The 21,654-nt window shown below is 41.3% G+C and overlaps 1 protein-coding gene across 5 annotated transcripts in view; it reads right to left on the minus strand.

The window, feature by feature from the left end:
* CHN1 (chimerin 1) overlaps positions 1 to 21,654 on the minus strand; it is a 105,904-nt gene that overhangs the window by 78,752 nt on the left and 5,498 nt on the right. For 3 of the 5 annotated variants that reach the window (XM_072874894.1, XM_072874893.1, XM_072874897.1), the window contains one exon: positions 4,330 to 4,368. In XM_072874894.1, coding sequence (XP_072730995.1) covers positions 4,330 to 4,368 — 39 coding nt within the window. Of the gene's footprint in view, positions 1 to 4,329; positions 4,369 to 16,192; positions 16,301 to 21,654 lie in introns of those variants that run through there. The other 2 variants (XM_072874895.1, XM_072874896.1) reach the window with 2 other exon arrangements.

The raw sequence follows: 21,654 nt of genomic DNA on the forward strand, positions 1-21,654 counted from the left end.
TATAATACCAAAGGAGTGACTTTCAACTTCTATCCCAAAAAGCGTTTGGTTTGGCAAGTCACCTTCAAATGAGGCTGTCAACACTAAGTTAGCATTTGAGTGGTACTCTAGAACTGACAAAATGGACATTTGGAATTGTAATATTTTAAAATTAAATTATGTTTCAGTCATTAGTACTAACACCAAGGTCTAATAACATGTGCTGTCACCTGCTTCAGGTAATAAGATTGATTGATTTAACCAATAAGATTTTACTTCATTACACTTCTCATTTGATCACAAGTCCTTTCCACTGACAAATGCTGTATTTATGTGCTAAGTTACATGGGAATGGAGAAAATGGCAAGATACCCAATTATATGGCAATCATAAAATAAACTGGACAAATTCACTCCTTTTGTTCCAAACAAAAAAACCTAATTTTTTTTCTGATGTTACTAAAACCAATCCTTACCATTCTGTATTGGTATTACAAAAATGATTTTTTCAAGTGATGAAGAACAGCACACTAGTATAGAAAACAGTAATTTTAATTTCAAGCATAGCATGACCATTTATTTTGCCAGCACACAGGATCCCTAGCTTCTATTGTAAAAGTCGTATTTGATGGCACTGGGCCTTGTCCATATCTAATTCTGAGAACTGTAGAGTCAAGTTCAAAGGAAAAAAAAATAAAAATCACAGAGCAAATACGGATTTCTCTGAATTTCACAGAAGAGCAGTGGAGACTCACAATCAGCATGATCCACAGAAATTGGCTAAAAAAATAACTGTTTCCCACCTTACTTCAAGCCATGCTGAAAAGATTTTCTGGAAGGAAATCCCTCTTCTCCAAAGGCAGTACCTTTCTCTTCTTCCAGTCAGAAGCACAGCAGGTAGACTAGTTAAGTTACAAAACAGGATGCCTATTCCTCCTCCTCTAATTGATGTGTGCAATTCAAACTGTTCAACACCAGTTTCCTTGCTGTAATTATTGCCAAAGAAGTCAAACAAGACATTCCTCTTCATCCATCATGAGACAGAAATATAATCAAACCCCATGACTCTGCGCTTAATTCTGAACCATGGGAAGAGCTCACCATGGCGAACCATGATGGTGTAGTGGGTGCACATATATTTGCACGCACCCAAGCCTTCAGCTCCTGGCAAGCTGCCAATGAAGATTTGGTATTAGAGGGTTTGGACCCCCCCGTTATAGATTATGGCATGGAATAAACCGAACAAAGAGGCAGTGTTCCCTATGTTCACAGAAGGTACAGAGGTGTGATTCACTGTTATTGCTTACAACCGGGAGCAAAATACACAGATCTTGGTAACAAGTATTGCAATCATGACTAATGATGTTTAATACCAAGGAGCAAAGTGTCTCAGTTTTATCTTGTAGCCTCCCACTGCAAGAAAAAACCTTGTTCAGATAATTCTGTGTGCAAATTCTTTAATAGTAATTGGCTGACTTGGCATATGACAAGCTACTGGCATAATAAATGGTGATTCAAAAGGCACAGACAGGCTTTGCCACCAGGTTCACAGACTGAGGTCCCAGCCGTCTCAATTACATGACAGCAATTGCATATGTTGGCAATTATTAAAAACCATTCAAAGTCATCCATCTGCTTGAGAGTAGGAAGGCTCTACAGAGGGACCTGGACAGGCTGGATCGATGAGCCGAGGCCAACTGTATGAGGTTCCACAAGGCTCAGTGCTGGGTCCTGCACTTGGGTCACAACCACCCCATGCAACGTGACAGGCTTGGGGAAGAGTGGCTGGAAAGCTGCCCAGTGGAAAAGGACCTGGGGGTGTTGGTCAATAACCAGCTGAATATGAGCCAGCAGTGTGCCCAGGTGGCCAAGAAGGCCAATGGCATCCTGGCTTATATCAGAAACAGTGTGGCCAGCAGGACTAGGGAAGTGATTGTCCCCAGTACTCAGCACTGGTGAGGCCACACCTCGAATACTGTGTTCAGTTTTGGGCCCCTCACTACAAGAGAGACATTGAGGTGCTGGAGCGTGTCGAGAGAAGGGCAACGAAGCTGGGGAAGGGTCTAGAGCAGAAGTCTGATGAGGAGCGGCTGAGGGAACTGGGGTTGTTTAGCCTGGAGAGAAGGAGGCTGAGGGGAGACCTTATTGCTCTCTACAACTACCTGAAAGGAGGGTGTAGCGAGGTGGGTGTCAGTCTCTTCTCCCAAGTAACAAGCCATAGGACAAGAGGAAATGGTCTCAAGTTGCACCAGGGGAGGTTTAGATTGGATATTAGGAAAAATTTCTTCACTGAAAGGGTTGTCAAGCATTGGAACAGGCTGCCCAGGGAAGTGGTTGAGTCACCATCCCTTGGGGTATTTAAGAGAGATGTAGATGTGGTGCTTAGGGACATGGTTTAGTGGTGGACTTGGCAGTGTTAGGTTAACGGTTGGACTCGATGATCTTAAAGGTCTTTTTCAACCTATATGATTCTATGATTCTACGATTTTATGATCTAAAGAAAAGACTGAAGATTGACAAATTAAAAGTCTTCAGCCTTTTTTTAGACTTGTTGCCTTTCTATTTTCTTCAATTAATATAACTGTATTTTAAGAGACCCTGACATTCCTAGACTGTTAAGGGATATGCCATAATTTTTAGTACAAATTTCACAATATCTGACTATTTACTTACAGCCTAAGCTCTTTGAAATTTCTTATGAGACATGTTCTAATTTACAGAAGTAATCTAATGCTCATATTGCATAGAATATCTTGACTATGTAACTCATGATCACTTTAACAACTCAAAAATTGGAAATCAAACCCAAACAACAAGGCTGATTTATGCGTTTTAAGGCCGATTTAGGAGTTTTAAGGCCTAACTGTGATTTTTGAATGCATCAGGTTGGCAATGGCAGGGACAGAATAGAAACAACTGACCTCTGTGAGCCATTAACAGAATACTGGTCTAGGTGACAGAAAAGCTGTTTTTCTAGTGCTCATTTAATTCTACTATATATACTTTAGCTGACAAAAATACTTTAATCTGCTCTCTTACACTTACTCTCTTTTTTAACCCTGGTTTTCACCAAGCCTTTAAGACCAACCTAAAATCTCCGATTGTAAAGAATCTCCCACTGCAGGATGGAAAACTTTCTGAAATAACTACATTTTCTCAGGTGCTAAATCTCCCCAACATTTAGAGAGCAACATTTTCATAATGTGAATTGTTGCTTGAGCAAGTCCCTTTAGCCAGCCTGAAGACACCAAGCCTTGGGAATATATACAAAAGAAAATGCAAATGTAGGTTTGACATCCCTAAACTGTTAAGTGTGTTAAACACACAAACATTCTGCTTTCAAAATCTGCTTTTAACAGAAGACTCTTCTTTCTTGCTGTGGATCCTCAAGTCTCAAAATGTCTCGCACCTTAGCTTTTCTATTTACAAAGAACTAGAATTTAGGGGTGAGACACTGTGGGAAGCTATGATGCTTTGCTATAGTGCCATTTGTCTTGTGTTCTCTTCAATCTCCCTGAACCTCCATCAATGCTTCCAAACAACAGGTTATTCCTTTACATGGATGTTTTTTGTATTTAAAAATTTGTTTGTTTGCTGTGGTTTTTGGGTTTTTTTTGTTGTTTTGTTTTGGGGGTGTGTGTTTGGTTTTTTGTTTTGGTTTTGTTTTGTTTTTTTTAATTAGGAATGAAAGCCAGCAAGTTGTGAAATTCCCAAGGGAGTGGTGCTCTGATCTCAGGGCAACGTGCCTGGACTACTGCCCTGCACACCTAAGGCAGCCTGCAAGGCCAGCTTCCTCTGAGCTAGGGCACACACATCGAAGAGCTGCAGAGCCCAGGCAGGCAGATTGGTCTTCTGGTCAGGGCTTCAAAAAACCTGCTTGTGATTTGTCACACCAGGCCAAACAAATGCTCTCGTTTTACTACATCAGCAAATTCTGGGGGAAAACTATTTATTTTGAGTTTTTCTAATCATCTCAAGTCTCAACTCCAGTGATGCAAAGTACTAGAGCACAGGAGTACTAAAAGTTTGCAAGTGATACCAACTTTAAGGCATGAATGGAGTTTATGGAAGCTCCAGTCTAGGCAGCCAAAACAATATAAGCCAGACCCACACAGGAGTGGGACCACTTATGTTAGTAAGGTGCAGAGAATACTCCTCCAAATAATCCGCACTCACCTTTCCTTGAGGATAAACAACTGCACCTATCTCTAAATAGTAACGAACCCCTTGATGTTTCTTAAGCTCACATTCTGATGAAAAGAAAAATGAGTCTTTTAAAGCACCCAACTTAAACTTTTTCAGCTCTGACTTGGGGGAAAAAAATAAATAAAAAATACGTTGAGATACTTACAGTAAGATTTCCAGACAGGTGGTCTGTATTCATCAGTATCTGAAAGAAAAATGACAAATCTTAATGCTGTGTTGGAAACATTTTAACACAGAAATAACCCTGCAAAGCACTTGCAGATTTATTAAAATAAATATTGCACCTAGGTTCTGAAATTATTTTTTACTATCGGAGTATAGAACAACCTGTTAAAAGTTCCCCCTCTTTACTTAAAATGAAAATATGAAAAGGTAGATCAGAAGCCAAAATACTGGGGGGGGGGGGATATATATGCATATTATTTTACTATGGATATATCCATAAGTTCCCTTTTAAATTACACCAGAAAGATTTCTTAATCTCAATTTATACTCCGATAAATCAGTTTTCATTCAATTTATTCCTGCCATTAGCTTTTTCCTCTTCTGGAGAGCAATTAACAACTCCTCAAATAAAATCAGAGTATGTAAATACTATGAAATATTTTGCAAAAAAGGAGGGGTTTTTTTCATACTGAGTACAAGCTCTACTTGGAAGCAGTCAGTATGTATTAAAAGTACTAGTATATTTCTAATCCCAAATTTTAATTCTCAAAAAAAAGAAAAAAAAGAATCCCAGTGTATTCTAAGTCCCGTCTCCCTCATGACTTGCTGACAACTGATCTGACATTTTGAGCTCAGGGTTCTGTTGCAAACTTCGTCTCTGATCCACTGTTTTACCACTCTGACCAGCTTCAGTTCTGATGCTACAAGGACCCGAGGCTTTCTGCAAGATGCTGTGCTTACCTGCCTGGGAGCTGGTGGGAGTTACTCAGCACTCATTACACCACAGGGTCACAAGCCGAGACAACCACCCAGCCAGCCTTGCTGTTTGAAGCCTCTTCTCACTGCAGCATTCATTTCTGAGCTCTGTTTGCAATTGTTTGCTCACTGGAACTACCTGCTGCATCCAACAAACCCCTAATTTCTATTTTTTATCAAGCAATCTGGGAACCTGTTGCTTGAATTTTGGCCTGAGTGGCATCTCCGCTTGAGAGTCCTTAAGGCCTCCAAAACGGAGCCTGAAGCTGGGAAAGGATTTTGTTTTGCCTCCCCTTAGGATAAGCAATCTGCCTTCTTCAGATATTTGCTTTAGTCCATCTCTCCCACCTACAGTCATGTCAAAATATGTCTAATTTAGAGCTTAGTGGAATGAGATATTTTCCAGTTTAATTGCCACAGACTTGCCCAGACCCTCCCCGGACTCACTCAGCACTCTCTCTGCCCTGCCTGAGCTACCATTTTGCTCAATTTTTTACCCTGTATTTTAGTGCTACGCTGAAGAGGGTGCAGTCCTTATGGACTACCTCGGTGGCAGTGGGTTTTATAAATACAATTCATTATGACTTTATTATTAAGGCAGCACTTAGTCAAACTGCCATCCCCCAGAATATGATGGCTTTTGATCTTTGGACAGTCCTGCGGATGCGCTACCGCATCCTGGGGATCAGGCAGAGCACCTCGCAACTGCACAGGGACCTTCAGTGGCCTGCGCTATGCTACGGCAGTGAAAGAAAGCCAGCAGCCACAGATGCAGCCATGGTTATTCATTCCTACTTTGATACCTTTAATTAAGGCAGTGCAAGTCGATTCATTCCAGAAGCATTGTAATGTGATCCCTTAGCGCTGCAATGTCACATGGAAAAAGGGCAAAACTTGTAAGTAAAAATAATGGGTTTAGTCCCAGAAGACGATTCTTACCCCACTAGCTGAATTTTCTTTTCCTATAGTCTTTTTCTGGCAATATACGCATCAGTTGGATTTACAAATAAATAATTTAAGTAAAGGAAAACACACACTGTATTTGTAAAATATGAGCTGACTGTTATGAAAATACAAATATCTTGGCAGTCTAACTTATACTTGCTCGCACTCAAGCCGTATAATTGTTACAACTAAGGGCAGCATGATTATAAAACTGAAAAGCAACAATATTTGTGCCAAACAAAAAACCCCAAACCTTGTTAAAGTCAGGCAAGAACAGCAGTAACTTTCATACAACAAACATTTAACATTCAGAAATTGGAAGGAATGATTTATGTTATGCAGCTGTGCACAAGGATTTTGTTAGAAAAATCTGTCGGTGAGCTTTACTGCCTTTACAGTGTGCGAATACCCTCTGGCCATCCTGCATGAGGTAATGAAAAAACAAAAGGTCATTTCTATTGTGACTTAAAAAAAATTTTTTAAAAAAGGTATCTGATATAAAATACTGTAGCAGCAAGTACAGAGCAGTAACAATGGTGAAGCAGAGGGTCTGTAGTGTTTGTTTCTGTGCAAGAATGTCTCTATTACTAAAACCACCCCACTACACCAAGATAAAACAGAATAAGAATAAATATCAGACCCATCTGTTAGGTACCCGTTTTTTAAAGATTCATCAATGTAGTCCCATTTAACACATCATCAGTATTTTGAAATGTGTTATTAGGAAAAGGGCTTGATTTTAAGATAGTGCAGGCTTCCATGTATGGCATCTCCAATTAGGCATCCAAAGTACCCGAAAAGCACTTTAAGGCATGATAAAAAACGCACAGAAAATGCTGAACCCAAAATACATTTTCTCACTAACGCTGCGCCACTTTCTAATTAACGCAATAAACTCTACGCTGTCAGTTCTCAGATTTTCTACAGCTCCCATCAGCACTGTATCTCAGCTCTGCTAAATGTTTCCATGATAAAATAAAATTGTTTTCTACAAGCTGTGCATCATGTTTTATCTTAACTGTATTTTCTGCCTTAAGTGAGATGCAATTCAACTTAAAGCTGCTTTTCTCCAAAGCTCTAGAGCACTACAGAAAACATAAATGCATAAACTGATGCTACCAGCTCTGTCCAGATGTGATCCTACCAGCATTGGTGAGACTTTTGCCAGCATGAGGACACTCTCATCAGCAAGGACATTTTAGATCAGGCACACTGTCCATGTACATAAATTGCAATTTCAAACTGAGACCAGTTTCAAGCTGACAGATGCTGGTGCTGAATAGTCTCCCTAACCTTTAAAACTGAAAATGTTTGACCATTTCCCATTATCCCAAGCAATGACAGTTTTTTTAATTCTTCAGAATTTTGGTCTGATTTGAAGGGTATATGTATAAGATTTTATTTTTACATAATATAATGGGACTTCTTCAAATTCTCTACCCTGAATCCATACTGATATCTAATAATTTTCCAGCCTGGAATAGATCAGAAAAGAAACAGCTGTCTGCCCAAAATCTGGACTTTCAAGCTCCTAAATAAACCTGTCATAGTATAAATATGTATGTATGTGTAAAGAAAAGAGTAAGAATATCTTAAACTGATTCATCACTTGAAATCCCACTGAGACCCAAAGCTATAGGCAAGGTTAAGGGGTGGGGGGGAAACAATGCTGCAGGACACATGAGAATATATTTACAGTCCTTTACCCTGTGGACTCAGTTTTTGCTCTTGAACCCACAGCAAAATCAAACTCATCTTTGAAGCAAGCATCTCATTGGAGACCTGTAACAGCTGGCGCCTCTAATTCAGGCATGGACCTACATTTCTTACATACCCTAAGTGACAGGTTATGTGTCCCTCTGCTTCTCCAAGGGCGAGGGTTTGTCAGCCCAGCTCGCTCTCTCTCTCCAATGGGCAAGGACAGGAGTGATCCCTAACTATTTCTTAAAAAATTCTCAGCACTTTCTTGCCATCATCTTCTTTCTTCCCAAACACACTCTCCTCTCTTTTCCAGGACTTTGCCTTCCCCCAGCCTTAGCAATCTTCATCTGCACACAAGACCTCTGCCCTCATCCTTGAGCAACACTTTGGTTTGCTCTCCACTGCTGTCCTGCTAGGACTCACCTACCCAGCCCACTCTATCTGCTCAGCATCTCATTCTCAAGCCATCTCATCTCTACTCAAGGCTTCCTTGAAATTTGCCTAAATACAGAGAAAACAGAGGCAGAAAAGCCCAGAACAGCACAACAGGCAAGTTCTGGTGACAGCCCCTTTACAGGCAGAAATGTCACAGTGGGGCAGGAGCGTTGCTTTCTGGGCTCAGCGTGCCCTCCTTTAAGCACACAAATTAATGAAAGAAAAAGGAAACTATGCGTTTTGGGCATGAACCATCTGCAATTAAGAAGTGAAAAGCACAAAGTGATCATCAGAAATATACGCTTGCACAGAAAAGGGCTTCTGCCAATAGAAAATCATACAGCCATTGAGGAGAAGTTCAGATACAGACACAAATGCTATGACAGCATCTCAGATTTTTCCATAAACACAAATGTGACTAATTGTGACATTACAATGTAGCATTTCCCTTCGTTATTTTCCTTCTTTTTTACCCATTTCCATTTTATCCCTTACATAAATCTGGACAACTTTAGTATTTTCAGAGTGTACATTTTAACTGCAGATATGAAAACTGTTACTATTGCCTCAAACTGTTTAGACTGCTTGTCTCTGTGTATTCCTTTTATAGAAAGAATAAAAATGTTTACCTCTGCTTGAAACGGTTCTTTCTCTCTCCCCACTGAAGATCAGCCAGCTCTAGGGTAGAGCAGCAGCAGCTTAACTACGCATGGTAACCCCATAAAGCAATTTAGGACTTACTGTGAGGTTTCCTGTAGAGAATTCAGTTTTATTTTTCTTTTACTGTATGTCATTCCCTGCAGCATGGTGATCTGTAACATCATGCTGGAGATTAGTTTAAGGCTGTGTGGGAGGAAATAATCAGCTATTTGCTGACACAAGCTATCTTGCCCCAAACTTTGATTTTATTTGGCAATATCCCTATTGAGCACAGGTGAGGCCTCAGGTGGTGAACCTGGTGGAAGAGGCCAGTTCTTAGCCATGTGGACCAAACATCAACATGATTAGGAGAAGAAAATCCAATTTCATGTTTTCTGAACCAATCTATGACCAAGGAATGCTGCAAGTCATAAATATGAAAAGATGCAAGAAAGTATAAAATATTCTTCTGTAAGCTACGGCCTAGGCACTAACCAGTAAGCGTTAACATGTGTTTTAAGATGCTAATCTCGCTTTGTTTGGCAGCAGTATGTGTCAAAGTTTAACTCCTAGAAAGATGCATGACCAGCAGACATGGCCATTTGCTCACCCATACAACAGACTCCTTTTTGTGCTCAAAAAACAACTTCTAGAAAATTCTTCCTCAGCCTCAAAATCTTGCTTGTTAGCACCTTCTCTATGCCCAAAGGATGCACATAAAATCACTCAACTTACAGAAATAAAGCCATAATTTATTTGCTGGTGAGATTCTCAAGCCACAAAACCAGCACAGTTGAACAGAAAAATGTCATTTCATCTCTGTTTTTCAGAGTACGAGTGCCAACAACATTTCAGAAACTAAGCTCAAGCCATCACGAAACATTTTAAGCAGCAGCCAAGCAGGCCCTAGCAGTTAGGGCTTTTATGCACTCCAACCAAAATAAAACTCAAAGAGCATTAAAGTAATTAAAGGATGAATACAGCCACAGCCCTAGGCAGCGGTAGTAAAACAGATGGGCTACAATACTATGGTTTCAGGGTAAATACGAGAAGCTGATCGCTGGCTGTGGCAGCACCCAGCAGCACTAGAAGCATTTTGCAGAAGTCCCTGCGCTCCCGGCAGCAGGCGGAAGGGAAGGCAATGGCAGGGCCTCCCGGAGAGGGGGCAGCAAGGCGGACGGTGCAGAGAACAGCCAAAATATTCCTGTTCATTGCATGTGTACTGAAGAAGGAAGGGCACACACCAAAGGTCCTTTGTCACTCCTAGACGAGACCTTGGGATCCACATTTTTTTTTCCACAAAGCCTCTCTCCACCCCTCTGCTATGCCTCCGCTATGAGCAGCCAGTAAGTTAAATGATGGTCTATAATGGGGTGGCAGGCAGAGGCAGAGTCTTGATGCAAAGAGCAAGAAGCGCCGTGGGTGGCTACCTGCCCGTCACACGAGGTCCTGCAGAAACCAACCCATCCCTGCCCTGGCAAGCAGGGTACCACGCATACTGCCGCCAAAGGCTGCTGAGAAATTAATTTCAGCCGGTGCTCAGTAAACAAGAGAGAAAGCCGTTGTCAACCTTTCTTGCCTTGCATGAAATATTTTCTTAGGAACAAACACTTCTTCAGCATTTGGTTCCTCCACATGAATATAAAAAGGGAAATGATCCTCTGGCTCAGTCTTGTCCTGTCTTCATCTCTCCATAGCACAGGGATAACATTATTTCTGACCAAAATACCTCGCACAGGCGTATACCACTCTTTTTAAGATATCTCAGGCAACTTTTTGGTATATTCCCTCTCTCTTAAATAAAAACTATTATACTGTTACTTTACAAAAAATGTTGGGGTTTAAAAGTGACTCAATAAATAACGTTAATCCAAAAGTAATGTTTCTCTATTAGTCCCTAAAAACAAGGACATTAATGACAAGAACCTGCTGGCACGCATGGCCTGGGCCCATGTGGAAAACATGCAGGGTTTCACAACTAGGGCGTCACAGATTTCCTTTGTTTATGGGAAGATCCCTGCAGGGCTGAGAACACCCCAGCGAGCACCACACTTTCTCACAGTTCCCAAATATACAATATACTGTATGACACTCAGCAACAATGACTGATACTTCTAGACTGTTATTGAGTCTTTGATGCTAATTTAGTGTTATCCTTTTACACGATTTCCTTTGAATTAAGAAAAAGAAAGAAGTTTTGAAAACTTTTAGACATGTCAAGGCTCTTCCTCAGGCAGGCAGACACCATTACTGTAAGAAGCTTCAGTGCAAAAGCTTCCAAATAAACCATCTATTTTCTCCACCTTCTTCAGGTGGAGAAAAGATGCCAGACAGGCGTCCGCTTTAACATACAGGCAGATGTGACAGCTCGGCACGCATCCCGGCTGCATGCGGACTGCTAAGCCTCCCAGCAGAGGATCCCCTGCTCCGAGCCTGCCGTGCTGCTGACACAACCCACGCCGGTGGGGAGCTGGAGTGGGGCAGCTGCTAAGGGTTAAACTACAGCCCAGTCTGATCCCAGAGACAAATGGCCTCTAGGTCGAAAGAGGAGCTATCGCCTACGTAGTTCACCTCCTGCCAGGGGACAGCAACTGGCAGGCAGAGGTTACAGGTAGCCAGCTCAACCACACCCAACTGTTTCCAGGCTGGCCCTGGAGAAGCTGGCACGCAAGTTAAGTCACTCCACCGCTAAAACCATCCATCTACAGGGACATGCCCAAGCCTGCGGGGCAGAAGGCACAGTCACACCAGCAACAGCTCTCCCTACACAAAGTTTTACTCAGTTGCCTTGACCTTTGGTGCAGGTTGCAACACTCCTCAATGCCCATAAAAACCCATGCACCTAGGCAGCTTTGGACTTTTGAAATTAAACTGTATTTGAGTTATTTAAGCAAGAAAATGAAAACAGCAGAATGTATTTTCTTCACATTTTCCAAAGGCATTCCCATCTGGGAGGAGAAAAAGAGTACAATACAATCTAAGGGAAAGATACAAACCAGTGAAAACAGGCACAGATAACAAAAGCATCCCTTTGGCTGCAAGATGGCACTACATCACACACATTGTGTCCCAGGAATTTTTTAATGGGACAAAACTTACTTTTCTCTGTTCTTTTGTCCTCACATGGTTTTGCTTATACCACTCCAAACAAGTACAATTAGGTTTCTAGTTATTACTGGAGTAAAAATAGTTAAGAGAAACCTAGTATGAACAATGCCCCAGAAAGCTACAAGGGCTACTGCCATTTCTCTGATGTGACCAAGTGGCAGACAAGAAAGCACTCCCAGCAAAAGTGAAGGGGCTTAAAGAAGGGCATGCTCTGCATAATTGCATCAGTCTTGAGGGGGAGAGAGAAAAAAGATCACACTACCATCCTGGTTTCTACAAACATCTGATCTGGCAACAATAAATTCTGTGGGAATGCTTCTAATGGGGTTGAATGAGAGACCCACTGAAAACAGCTAGAGTTCAATGCCTTTTATTAGCAGGTCTACTATTACTGCCTCTTTATGAATGATGAGAAAATTTTAATGAGTAATATTTTGCCTATCACAGGCACTGCTGCTGTTAAATGAATTCATCTTCTAAGTGATTAGACTAGGCTGCAAATGATCTGTTTCTAGATTTTCATTTAACCAAAGCAAGCGAAGCAAGTACTCATTTTTCTTCCTCTTTGCCAGATAAATAGTGGCATCTGACTACACGAATTATGACAAATAAAAATTTTAAAAATCCTTTATAACAAAAAAAATTAAAATTTTAAGCTGGAATTTTCACATGTGCAATGATAACAAGCAAAACACAGCTGTTGTCCTCTTTTTCTTGATGGTAGTTTAATGGAGGGGTGGAAAATGCCCATGCCATGAAAGCACAGTTACCTTACTGTTTAAGAAAAGTTTCAAAACCTCTAAAATTATTTCTTAGTTTTGCTGCAAGTATAAAAATTTAGACCTCAGAGAGGTAAAAAGATTACAAGTGCCACCTTGTGGGCATTTAACAAAGACAGAATTTAATGTTGCTTTTTGTTTCCAGCGGGGTATCTCAGGCTCCAGACAACAGGCTGCAGCCAATTTTCAGCATTTCTGGGAACACCATCTTCACTTCCCGAGAAAAGACAGACACGATGGGAACTGCTGCCTCACATGGCTCTGTGAGTTAGCTGTACATACAACAGAGTCAGGCCACCAGCTGTCTGTAACCCTCTGATTTATCTCGCTATAGGAGTTACAATAGCTCTACAGACTCATAGGTATCCCGAAATGTCTGGTTTACACAGTAAACAACTTCCAACTGAAAATGTTGTCAAAATCAAATATGCCTCTTTAATTTATCTATTTCAAAGAAAAACAGCCTGTCACTTTTTTTTTTTTTTTAAACTAATTGTGGCAAAACTGACTGTGGCTGGCTACAGCCCTGAAGTGCTGGATCAATGAGTTAGGCAGTTTCCCATCCTCCCCAGGGTTATTTGAAAGGTCTTTTGCAAACTAATTTTGTAAGTTAAAAATTGACAGAAATATGCCTTCATTGTATGAATCGCATCTTTTAGATTTGACAGATAATTTGTCCAAGTATCGTCTATATCAGTACAGTAAAGTCTTAGAGCAATTCAGAGTAACATTGGGTAACACAAGCCTGAACACTGTAACCAAACTTCCCTGGTTTAAATCCAGACTGGTTTTCATTGGAGACACTGTTGTGATCATGGTCAGTGAAGTTTGCTTGGAAGCCAGGAGAAATACCTGTCGAGGCTATTACTCCTACACTGCTCTCACTCCAACCATGGCATGGGATAATGTAAGAGAAAACATTTACCCTTCGACATTTCCTTTCCTATTTTTTGTTTCCACAAATCCTTCTTTGTCTCCTACTTTAAAAGTCTGCCTGCACAGAGACTGAGCTCATTTCCCATCACTTGTTTTACTTCTTCCAAACATTAATAATACCAACAAGGGTACATCAGTTTTACCATGCCTTCAAGCCAGTGACAACTGTTATAGCCACAGTCTCAAGGCATTCACAAAAATACGTTTTTGTCTTGATTTCTCTAACATATCCAACAGGGAATATTGATTGGAGCTTGATTACACAAATATTCTGAGCAGTCACCCTAATAATGAAAGAGAACAATATGATATGGCATAAAAGTGTCTTCTAGCTGTAAATTAATCCCCTCCCATGAATAAGAAGTCTGTCCAGTCAAGGTTGAGCAGAAGAGACCCTAAAGAACGGACGAGCTTTCAGGCACTTTTGAAATACAACCCCTCCATCCATTGCATAATGCCCTAATTTGCTGAATGGGGACGCATGTTTTATCACTGTTCGCTTGGTTGCTTTGAATTTTTTTTTTCCACACACAGCACTGAGATAATGAACATACATTAACTTTCCTGCTCTAAAATCCACTTTTAAATAGAGCGTTGTGGTTTTACCAAAAGCTGAACCACAACAAAAGAGCACAACACTGACCCTGCCTCCCTATCCATTGGTAAAAATCTGCTGACAACTTGTCCTCCCTTGCATTTTAGACCAAGATAGCTGCTGAGCATTCATTAGCCTCCTGGGGGAAAAACAAAACAAAACCACCCATTAGCAGGCCAGGCAAAAATCAGAGTCACCTGAAGAAAATTAAGAGCAGATCTGATTTCTGACTGCTGTTATAACTGGCCTCAAGATGGACTCACATGTTCCAAAGCACGTCTCTCTCTAACTGGGTCAGATGGTCTAATAGATGCTGTTGCCTCTCTGTCCCCAAACTTGACCCATTAAATTCTTAGACCATCAGAGTTATAACAAACCTATTAAGATGCTTATTAGAAACAGATTTTTCATTTTCTAAAACAGTCGTCAATAACACACGCCATTGCTCATGCAAAAATATGGCTTGTATTTACGTCCTTATTTCCAGAACAGATGCAATACATCAACACTGATGGTTGGAAGGAGGAGGACAGACTACCAAGTAAAGTACCCGTGTCTGGAACCATGATCATTTTTTATAGTGTCATGAAGGAAACTCCTAAAACACATTACTGGCAGAGTCAGGGAAAGGGAAATGGACACAATGTGGTAGGATGCCTTTTCTTGAATTGGAATTAAGTTTTTACTCCAAAAGTCATTCTCCAGTTGCTGTGAGCTTTTCCCCAATCTGAAAGCTGCAAGTGTCATTCCTTACCTCTTCCTGTTCTCATATAAAACATCCAAGAGGTCTCCAATGGCACAAAGTAGGATGCTCAAGCTAGAAAAGCTGAACACTTCACATTCCTTTTTGGCAATTCCATGGCTCACTATTATAACTGCAGTCAAAGAACTATGGCAAAAGATATTTACCCACCAGCCTCTCCCTGTTTATAGCATTAAATCCATCTTTTTTCATAACTCTTTTCCTCCTCAGCACGTTCATCTGCTGCACTAGGCAGGAATGAGAGAAAGGAGAGAGAGCAGGTGTGAGGTTCAGTCCGTGGAGAAGCTGTGTTCCAGGTCCACTCCTGCACCACCCAGCACGTTGTGGGGCTGGAGCAACAGCTAAACGATCATCTCGAAGGTGGTTTAGCAGCTCTGCAAGCACTGAGAGGTTTTCTGCATGGGCTCCCCATTTGTCCTCAGTTCCCTCTGTATTTGGAAGGATGAAAGCAGAGCAGGGGAGCTGGGAACAGGCTACTGGAAGGAGAGCTGAACACAAAGGTTTGTCACCGCCCAGCAGGAATGGGAGAGCTGACCAGAAAGCTCGATATGATCAATGCTCAGAGATAACCTCCAAGACCTTTTCTGGGTAACTCCATAGGTTTTTTTTCCCCCCTCTAGGAAATTAATTCAGATGGTTTTCTTGTCTCTGTTCTGAAGTTCTTTCTCCTTTTTTCCCACTAATTAGAAGAAAGACAAATTGGTCTGCAAATAATGGAAACTTGGGTTTATTACCTCTCACTTTGTCATGGCACTATGTTAAACAGGAGGTTTTCAACAATTATTAGCTGCATTTCTGGGATATTGATGCATCCTTACTGGAACTGAGATCCCACGGGAATGTCCACAAGTGAAAAGCAGACTTTGTCCTACAGAACGAGACGTCTAAACAGAAAATAGGAACAGTTGCTGGCAAGAGAAGCAGAGGCCCACGTAGATGAGATCATCCTACAGATCAAAGATCAGTATCTCTATTCCCAAGTCTTGCCAACCCAATAATCCCCCAGCCAGCATTGCCTGTCTCGGTAACAGCTTTTGGTGTCTTTAGCTCCACTTTGACGTTATAAAAATAACCCAGTCGTGGCAACTAGCAGCACAGGAAAACTCATACAGACAGACACACAGAGGGTTATAGGATGTGACAGATCAAAAATCCAGTTTTTAGTTTCAAAATGGTCCTGGCCTACCTACGTGGCTAGATGGGAACTGCTGGGAGGCAGAATGCTGCAAGCAATTGTCAGAGACTGTGATACACAGGATTTGCATACAGAAATAAGGGCAAATGCTAATACAGCTCTGAGACATTGCAAGCCCTGCCTGTGTCTTCCACGGCTGCTCTTGCACAGCAATGAGAGAAGGAAGATGCCTTCCAAAAAAGGCAGAGTTTTTACATTTAAGACTCATGACTAACAGCAGGGCTACCCCATCAGCAAAGCATTTAAGAAGCAGAAAAAAAGCTCTTCCTGCTTCTCACAGACCTTTCTACTAAGTGGAAAAGAATGCCAACAAGCTTAGCAGCTGAGTTCAGCAGCGTGAGCTCTCCCTCAGACAGAGGGGTCTGCAGCTCTCTCACCTCAGAGGTTGCCTGGAAGCATCCCCCTGAGTTACCATCCCAGGAGCGCAGCATACTCTGTCCCGCCCCGGGGCTCGCCATGCTTCGGGGTGGCAGTGACACTGGGGCTACGTTTCACCTCCTGCAAATTCTGAACCTGCAGAAGAGCCAGTTAGGACAAAACAATCATCTTGCTTTGGTCTGATGCAGTCAGAGGTGGACCGGGGTGGAAGGTATCTCCTTACACAGCACAGTTTCAATAAAAACTAAGGAATAGGAGATGCTCCACCGAGTTACCGATGAGCTTGCTGCTCTGCCACTGAGGAGGGACAGGCAAAGGTGCTGGGAGGGGACTGTGACCACAGCTTGCTTTGACACCACGTGGAAGTGGGCACATACGCAGTGCAGCCAGGAGCTCCCCGAGGACCACAGTAAAGCAACAGCACAGCTATACGCACATGAGCTCACCACTGGAAACGCCATGATAACTTTCCTCTCCTTCTCTTGGTTTTTTGGGTTGGTAATTTTCCTTCACATACTTGCAAATATTTACCTTGTTATACTACAAATGTCATTTCTCAGTAAAAAAAGTACCTGACGTAATTCCTTTACCATGTAAATTTTGGCATTGAGATAATAGGCAACACAAAGTTTCTGAATGTTTTCTCACCAGGAAGAATCACTATTTTATTTTGAAATACTTCTCTGCTTCTGTTAAACCAGTTAAGATTTTTTCAACACTTTCATGTCCCATTTATAAATATACTCTTTGAAAAACCTGAAAAGGAAATCAGTAAAATTAATTGCTGTGTCAAAATCATGCTTCCTTTATTGGAAGGATATACCCATGTGTGCATGTTCAGCCAGTAAGGCAGAGGTGAGGAAGAGCTACATCCTGTTTGGGGTATTTTTGTGGATTTTTTTTTTTTTTTTAATGAAAAATGATCCAAGATTGCACTGCAGCATTGTGTCCAGATTCATATGGAAACCATAAAGCGCAGATGAAAAAGTATGGAAGACTGGCCCTACCAAATAATTATCAGCAACTTTTATAGTCTGCTCTGGATTGTATACATATCAGATACTAATTCAGCATTGAGGAGACCGGTTCGTACCCTGCCAATGTGAAAGCAAGGAACGGTTAGGTACTGCACTAAAGCACTGGGTTTGTTTTTCAGAGCTGGTACTATTACTCTATTTTTCACAGTCCCCCATTTAGTCTGCACAAGGAATAACTCCATACCTCCTTCTCCATTGCTGCAGCAGTACTCAAAGACTTTGCTACATGATGCTCTATTGTACTTGCTATATAATTTAACTGGTTGCACTTGTGGCTCTGCTGGCCACTGTAGCATACCACCATGCAGTAGGTAACAAAACAATTCCAGCATTTAGGAAACAGTGTTTTACCTTTACTTTTGGAGTAGGAATTTCCCACAAGCAAGCTGCCCCAGGACATTCAGTTTCTGATCAAGGTCAGAAACTATGTTTTTATTTCATAAATGGCCTTCTTAAATGGCAAGGCTACCCATAAGCAGCTGCTCTTGCAACAAAGGAAGTAGGAAGGAGATGGAGATGGGGAGCAGGAGTGCAGTAGAGAGGGAACCACCACCTCCTATCAGCACCAGGAACATCCATCCCCAACCATGTGATGTATTCAACAGAGCCAGATCCTGCCACCCGCAAAGATGGATGTGACAGTGGGCTTCCTCACAGAGATGACCGACACCAAAAGTACAGTTACCTGCTCACTGTGAGCAGCAAGGTCTAGCTTGCAACTTCGACAGTGGCCCACAACCAGAGGATGCAGTTTTCCTAATGCGTTCTCGTAGGGGACTAAGATTTGGTCATGTGAAAAACCAGACCACATTATCACATCCTGTCAGCATTGAACAAAATTTTAACCAAAAGCTAACCAGCTCTGATAATCTCTCCACGACGCTTATCACAAAACTGCTAACAAAGTCACAAAAATAAATTTGGGGATGAGTGTATCAAAATATATCATGGAAATCAGACTCCCACAGGAATATATAGGATTTTACGAGCACATTTTCCAGTAACTATGAAATCACTTCAGAAATGTCACCTTCTTCATTCAGACAGAGGATGAACAAATATTTTGAGTGCTGGAAATGTCAGATGTCAGTTGGCTCTTTCACATTCCCAGAGGCTGTTGCAGACACAGCGAACACCTCTGGCTTCGATCAACCTTCCTCCTGACTAGAACCAGGACATTGACCCACCACTCCACCGTGCAGCTAAAGCCTCGGGAACAGCATGAGAACTGCGGGAACTCTTCCCAGCGTCTTCTTGGGTCTGGCCAGCGAGGGTGCTTGAGGCCCAGATGCATGCAATTACAAAGTCGTAGCTGTATTGCTAAATGCTTTAGAAGACCAAATATTTCAGTGACTTTAAATGACGCTTTTCCTTGTTTCAAGACAGACTCAAAAAAGCAAAATCTAGAGGGTTTTTAATTTTCTGCACTCATTTATGAAGATGTACAAGGCAGATACAATCCACCCCACTGAAATGACAACCGAGCCAGTTTATGATTTTACGAGGGAGCAGGAAGCATCTCATATTGTGTTCATAACTACAAAAGTGCCCTTGGGCCAGGTCTGGGGTCGGTTTGGTTTCGTTTCGCCTGAAGACACGTTTCCGCAGAACGGTACGATCTCTGTCCACAAGGTGGAGCAGCTAAATAGCCGGAGACGCAGATGCTAAGCCCCAAGTTCAGAAAAAGGGAAAAGAATCGCCTAACACTGCACAGCTGACTGTCAGACTGCACAGAGCAGTTACCCATGCCTGCACCCTTGGAGGATGCCGATTACTGTGCTTGTATTTGGCAAAAATAACATACTCTTCCAAAAGGCTTCTAGTCGGTTTATGCTTTGAGTTTACTGATTAAAGTAGTATTTAAGCCATAACTATGGTACTGCCATTATATGTAAACACATTCTTTTCTTGACACTGAGACATGCTTTCTATCACATGGAAACCCTTCAGTACATCTAAAAAAACAGTTACTAACTCTCTCCAAGAGTTCTGAAGAAAATAAAGTCCCCAAACCCAACAAGGCAGAAAGGATCAGCTGAGTCCAAAACAAATAGAAGAAAACTCAGATTTATACCTGAAACATCAGTCCTTGGCTGATGTGAAGTGTGCATCAGCAAAGCTTGGGAACTCTTCCTGGATCCTCGGATCCAGAGTGTATTTCACTTCAACACCATCGGATGAGATTCTGTGCTATGCAGACTGTCTCCACTTCCTAGTGGGTCACTTGAAGCCAAGGAGGAATGGGATGCGTTTGTGCAATGCTGTGCCTGAGCTGATGATATTGCAAGAGAATGTCTCTAGAGAAAATTCTAAAACCTCATCTGAATTCATTACTTGTGCACACAATTGGACCTGACCTTTCCAGTTTCAACAACAATCCTCAAACCTCTGATTTCTTAAGATTCTTATACAATATTCACAATTAATAGAAAACAATTTTATACCAGCCACTGCATGAAGCACACTTCTAAGCGCTAGCTGAGAAGCCATAACTGCAATTTTTTCATCCTCGTTTGTAAGTGTTAGTGTCAGTTCTCTGATATTTTGATCAATTGATACCAATTTACTAGTTAATAGATCCATCTTCGTTTCCTAGTTCCTATGCAGGTTTCCCTTTAGATTTTTTCTTGAGATTGCATTGCCAGCAAAACCTTTTCAAGGTTGCTCTCCTTATTTGCTTCATTAGGTTCTATAAATTAGATAAGGTTAGCACAGCACCCAGGAGAAAATAATCTTATGATTCTCAGCACTTGGACACTTTCCCTCCCAGATACATGAATGAGAGTCGGAAGATTGAGTTCATCTCTAACATGGTTTCCATTTTTAACAAATCATCTTCATTTTTAAATCTTGTTAAAAAACCCCCAAACATTGTACTAATGTCCCTAAATTGTTTTGTCTAGTTAAACTATTTGAAGTTCCTATTGTGACTAGATGTTGAATTGCTTAAATCTCCTTTAAAATTAGCCTGTGTCAGTTGGTACTGAATGAAGCCCAAGTATTTTAAGCAAGGGCTAAACACTTCAAGAGCATCTACTGTAACCAGGTTAAAAAGATCACTTTGAATTCACTGCTTTACTGGTGAAAAAGATCTAGCATAGGCAGTGCAACGTGGGGTCCGTATTCACTTTGAAAACGGCTTCAAGAGCATAAGATGAGCAATGAAGTTCTTTATGCCTTTTTTTTGACCTAGAAGCACCAGTGGTGGGTACCATTCCTATAGCACTCCACATTTATGTTCCCTGTAGCGACAAAAGCCCTACTATAAATGCCCCAATTCCATGAACAAATTTCCATTACCTACTTCAATTAAGGAACAGATTCAAAGAACGCTTTTCTGGCACAACCTGACTCTTTAGTTAAGGGGCTCTGCCAGCAAACTTTTACCATCACAGCTAGCCACAAATTCTAAGCATAGTTCAGGGCCACATACAAAAATTCAGAGAAGAGCAACTTGAATAGTAGGTGATCTGTTTACCTCCTGTTCTTAGAAGGCTCTGCACATAAGACAAGAAATAAGCGGATTAATTTTTGAGTATTTCCTATCCTGCAGAGAATCCGCAGGCATTACTTGTTGTGAGCCATTTTTTAGAGGAACATTTACTTTCTATGTTCCTGTGACTAAGCCAACCAAGCACTGTAAAATTTAAAAGCATTCCCTAAGCAAGCAAAAGTTATTTAGGGAACAATGAATTAATTTAATTTCTCTACAATATCTTTAAGATTGTCACATTAGAAAATATCCGTTTGTACCAACATAAGCATACCCTACTTTTTGAAGCAGCTGCAAGACAGTAAGTATGGTTTGCATGGAGAACAGTAATCACAGATGCGTAGAACTTAAAATAGTAATCTGTTAATTAGCATTTCCTGTATGGAAGAACTTATTTCAAAAGGTTTGTCTCATACTCATAGTAGTAGATAGATTAATAGAAAAGTACTTCTGTGCATTACGACACCAGAGCTTGCAGCTGTGGAAAGGAATTTTGTTAAGTGGGCAAATTAATATTTGTGTGCTCTTTCAGCAACATATGGACA

This window comes from Ciconia boyciana, chromosome 10, assembly GCF_034638445.1.
Source record: "Ciconia boyciana chromosome 10, ASM3463844v1, whole genome shotgun sequence".
NCBI classification, from domain to species: Eukaryota; Metazoa; Chordata; class Aves; order Ciconiiformes; family Ciconiidae; genus Ciconia; species Ciconia boyciana.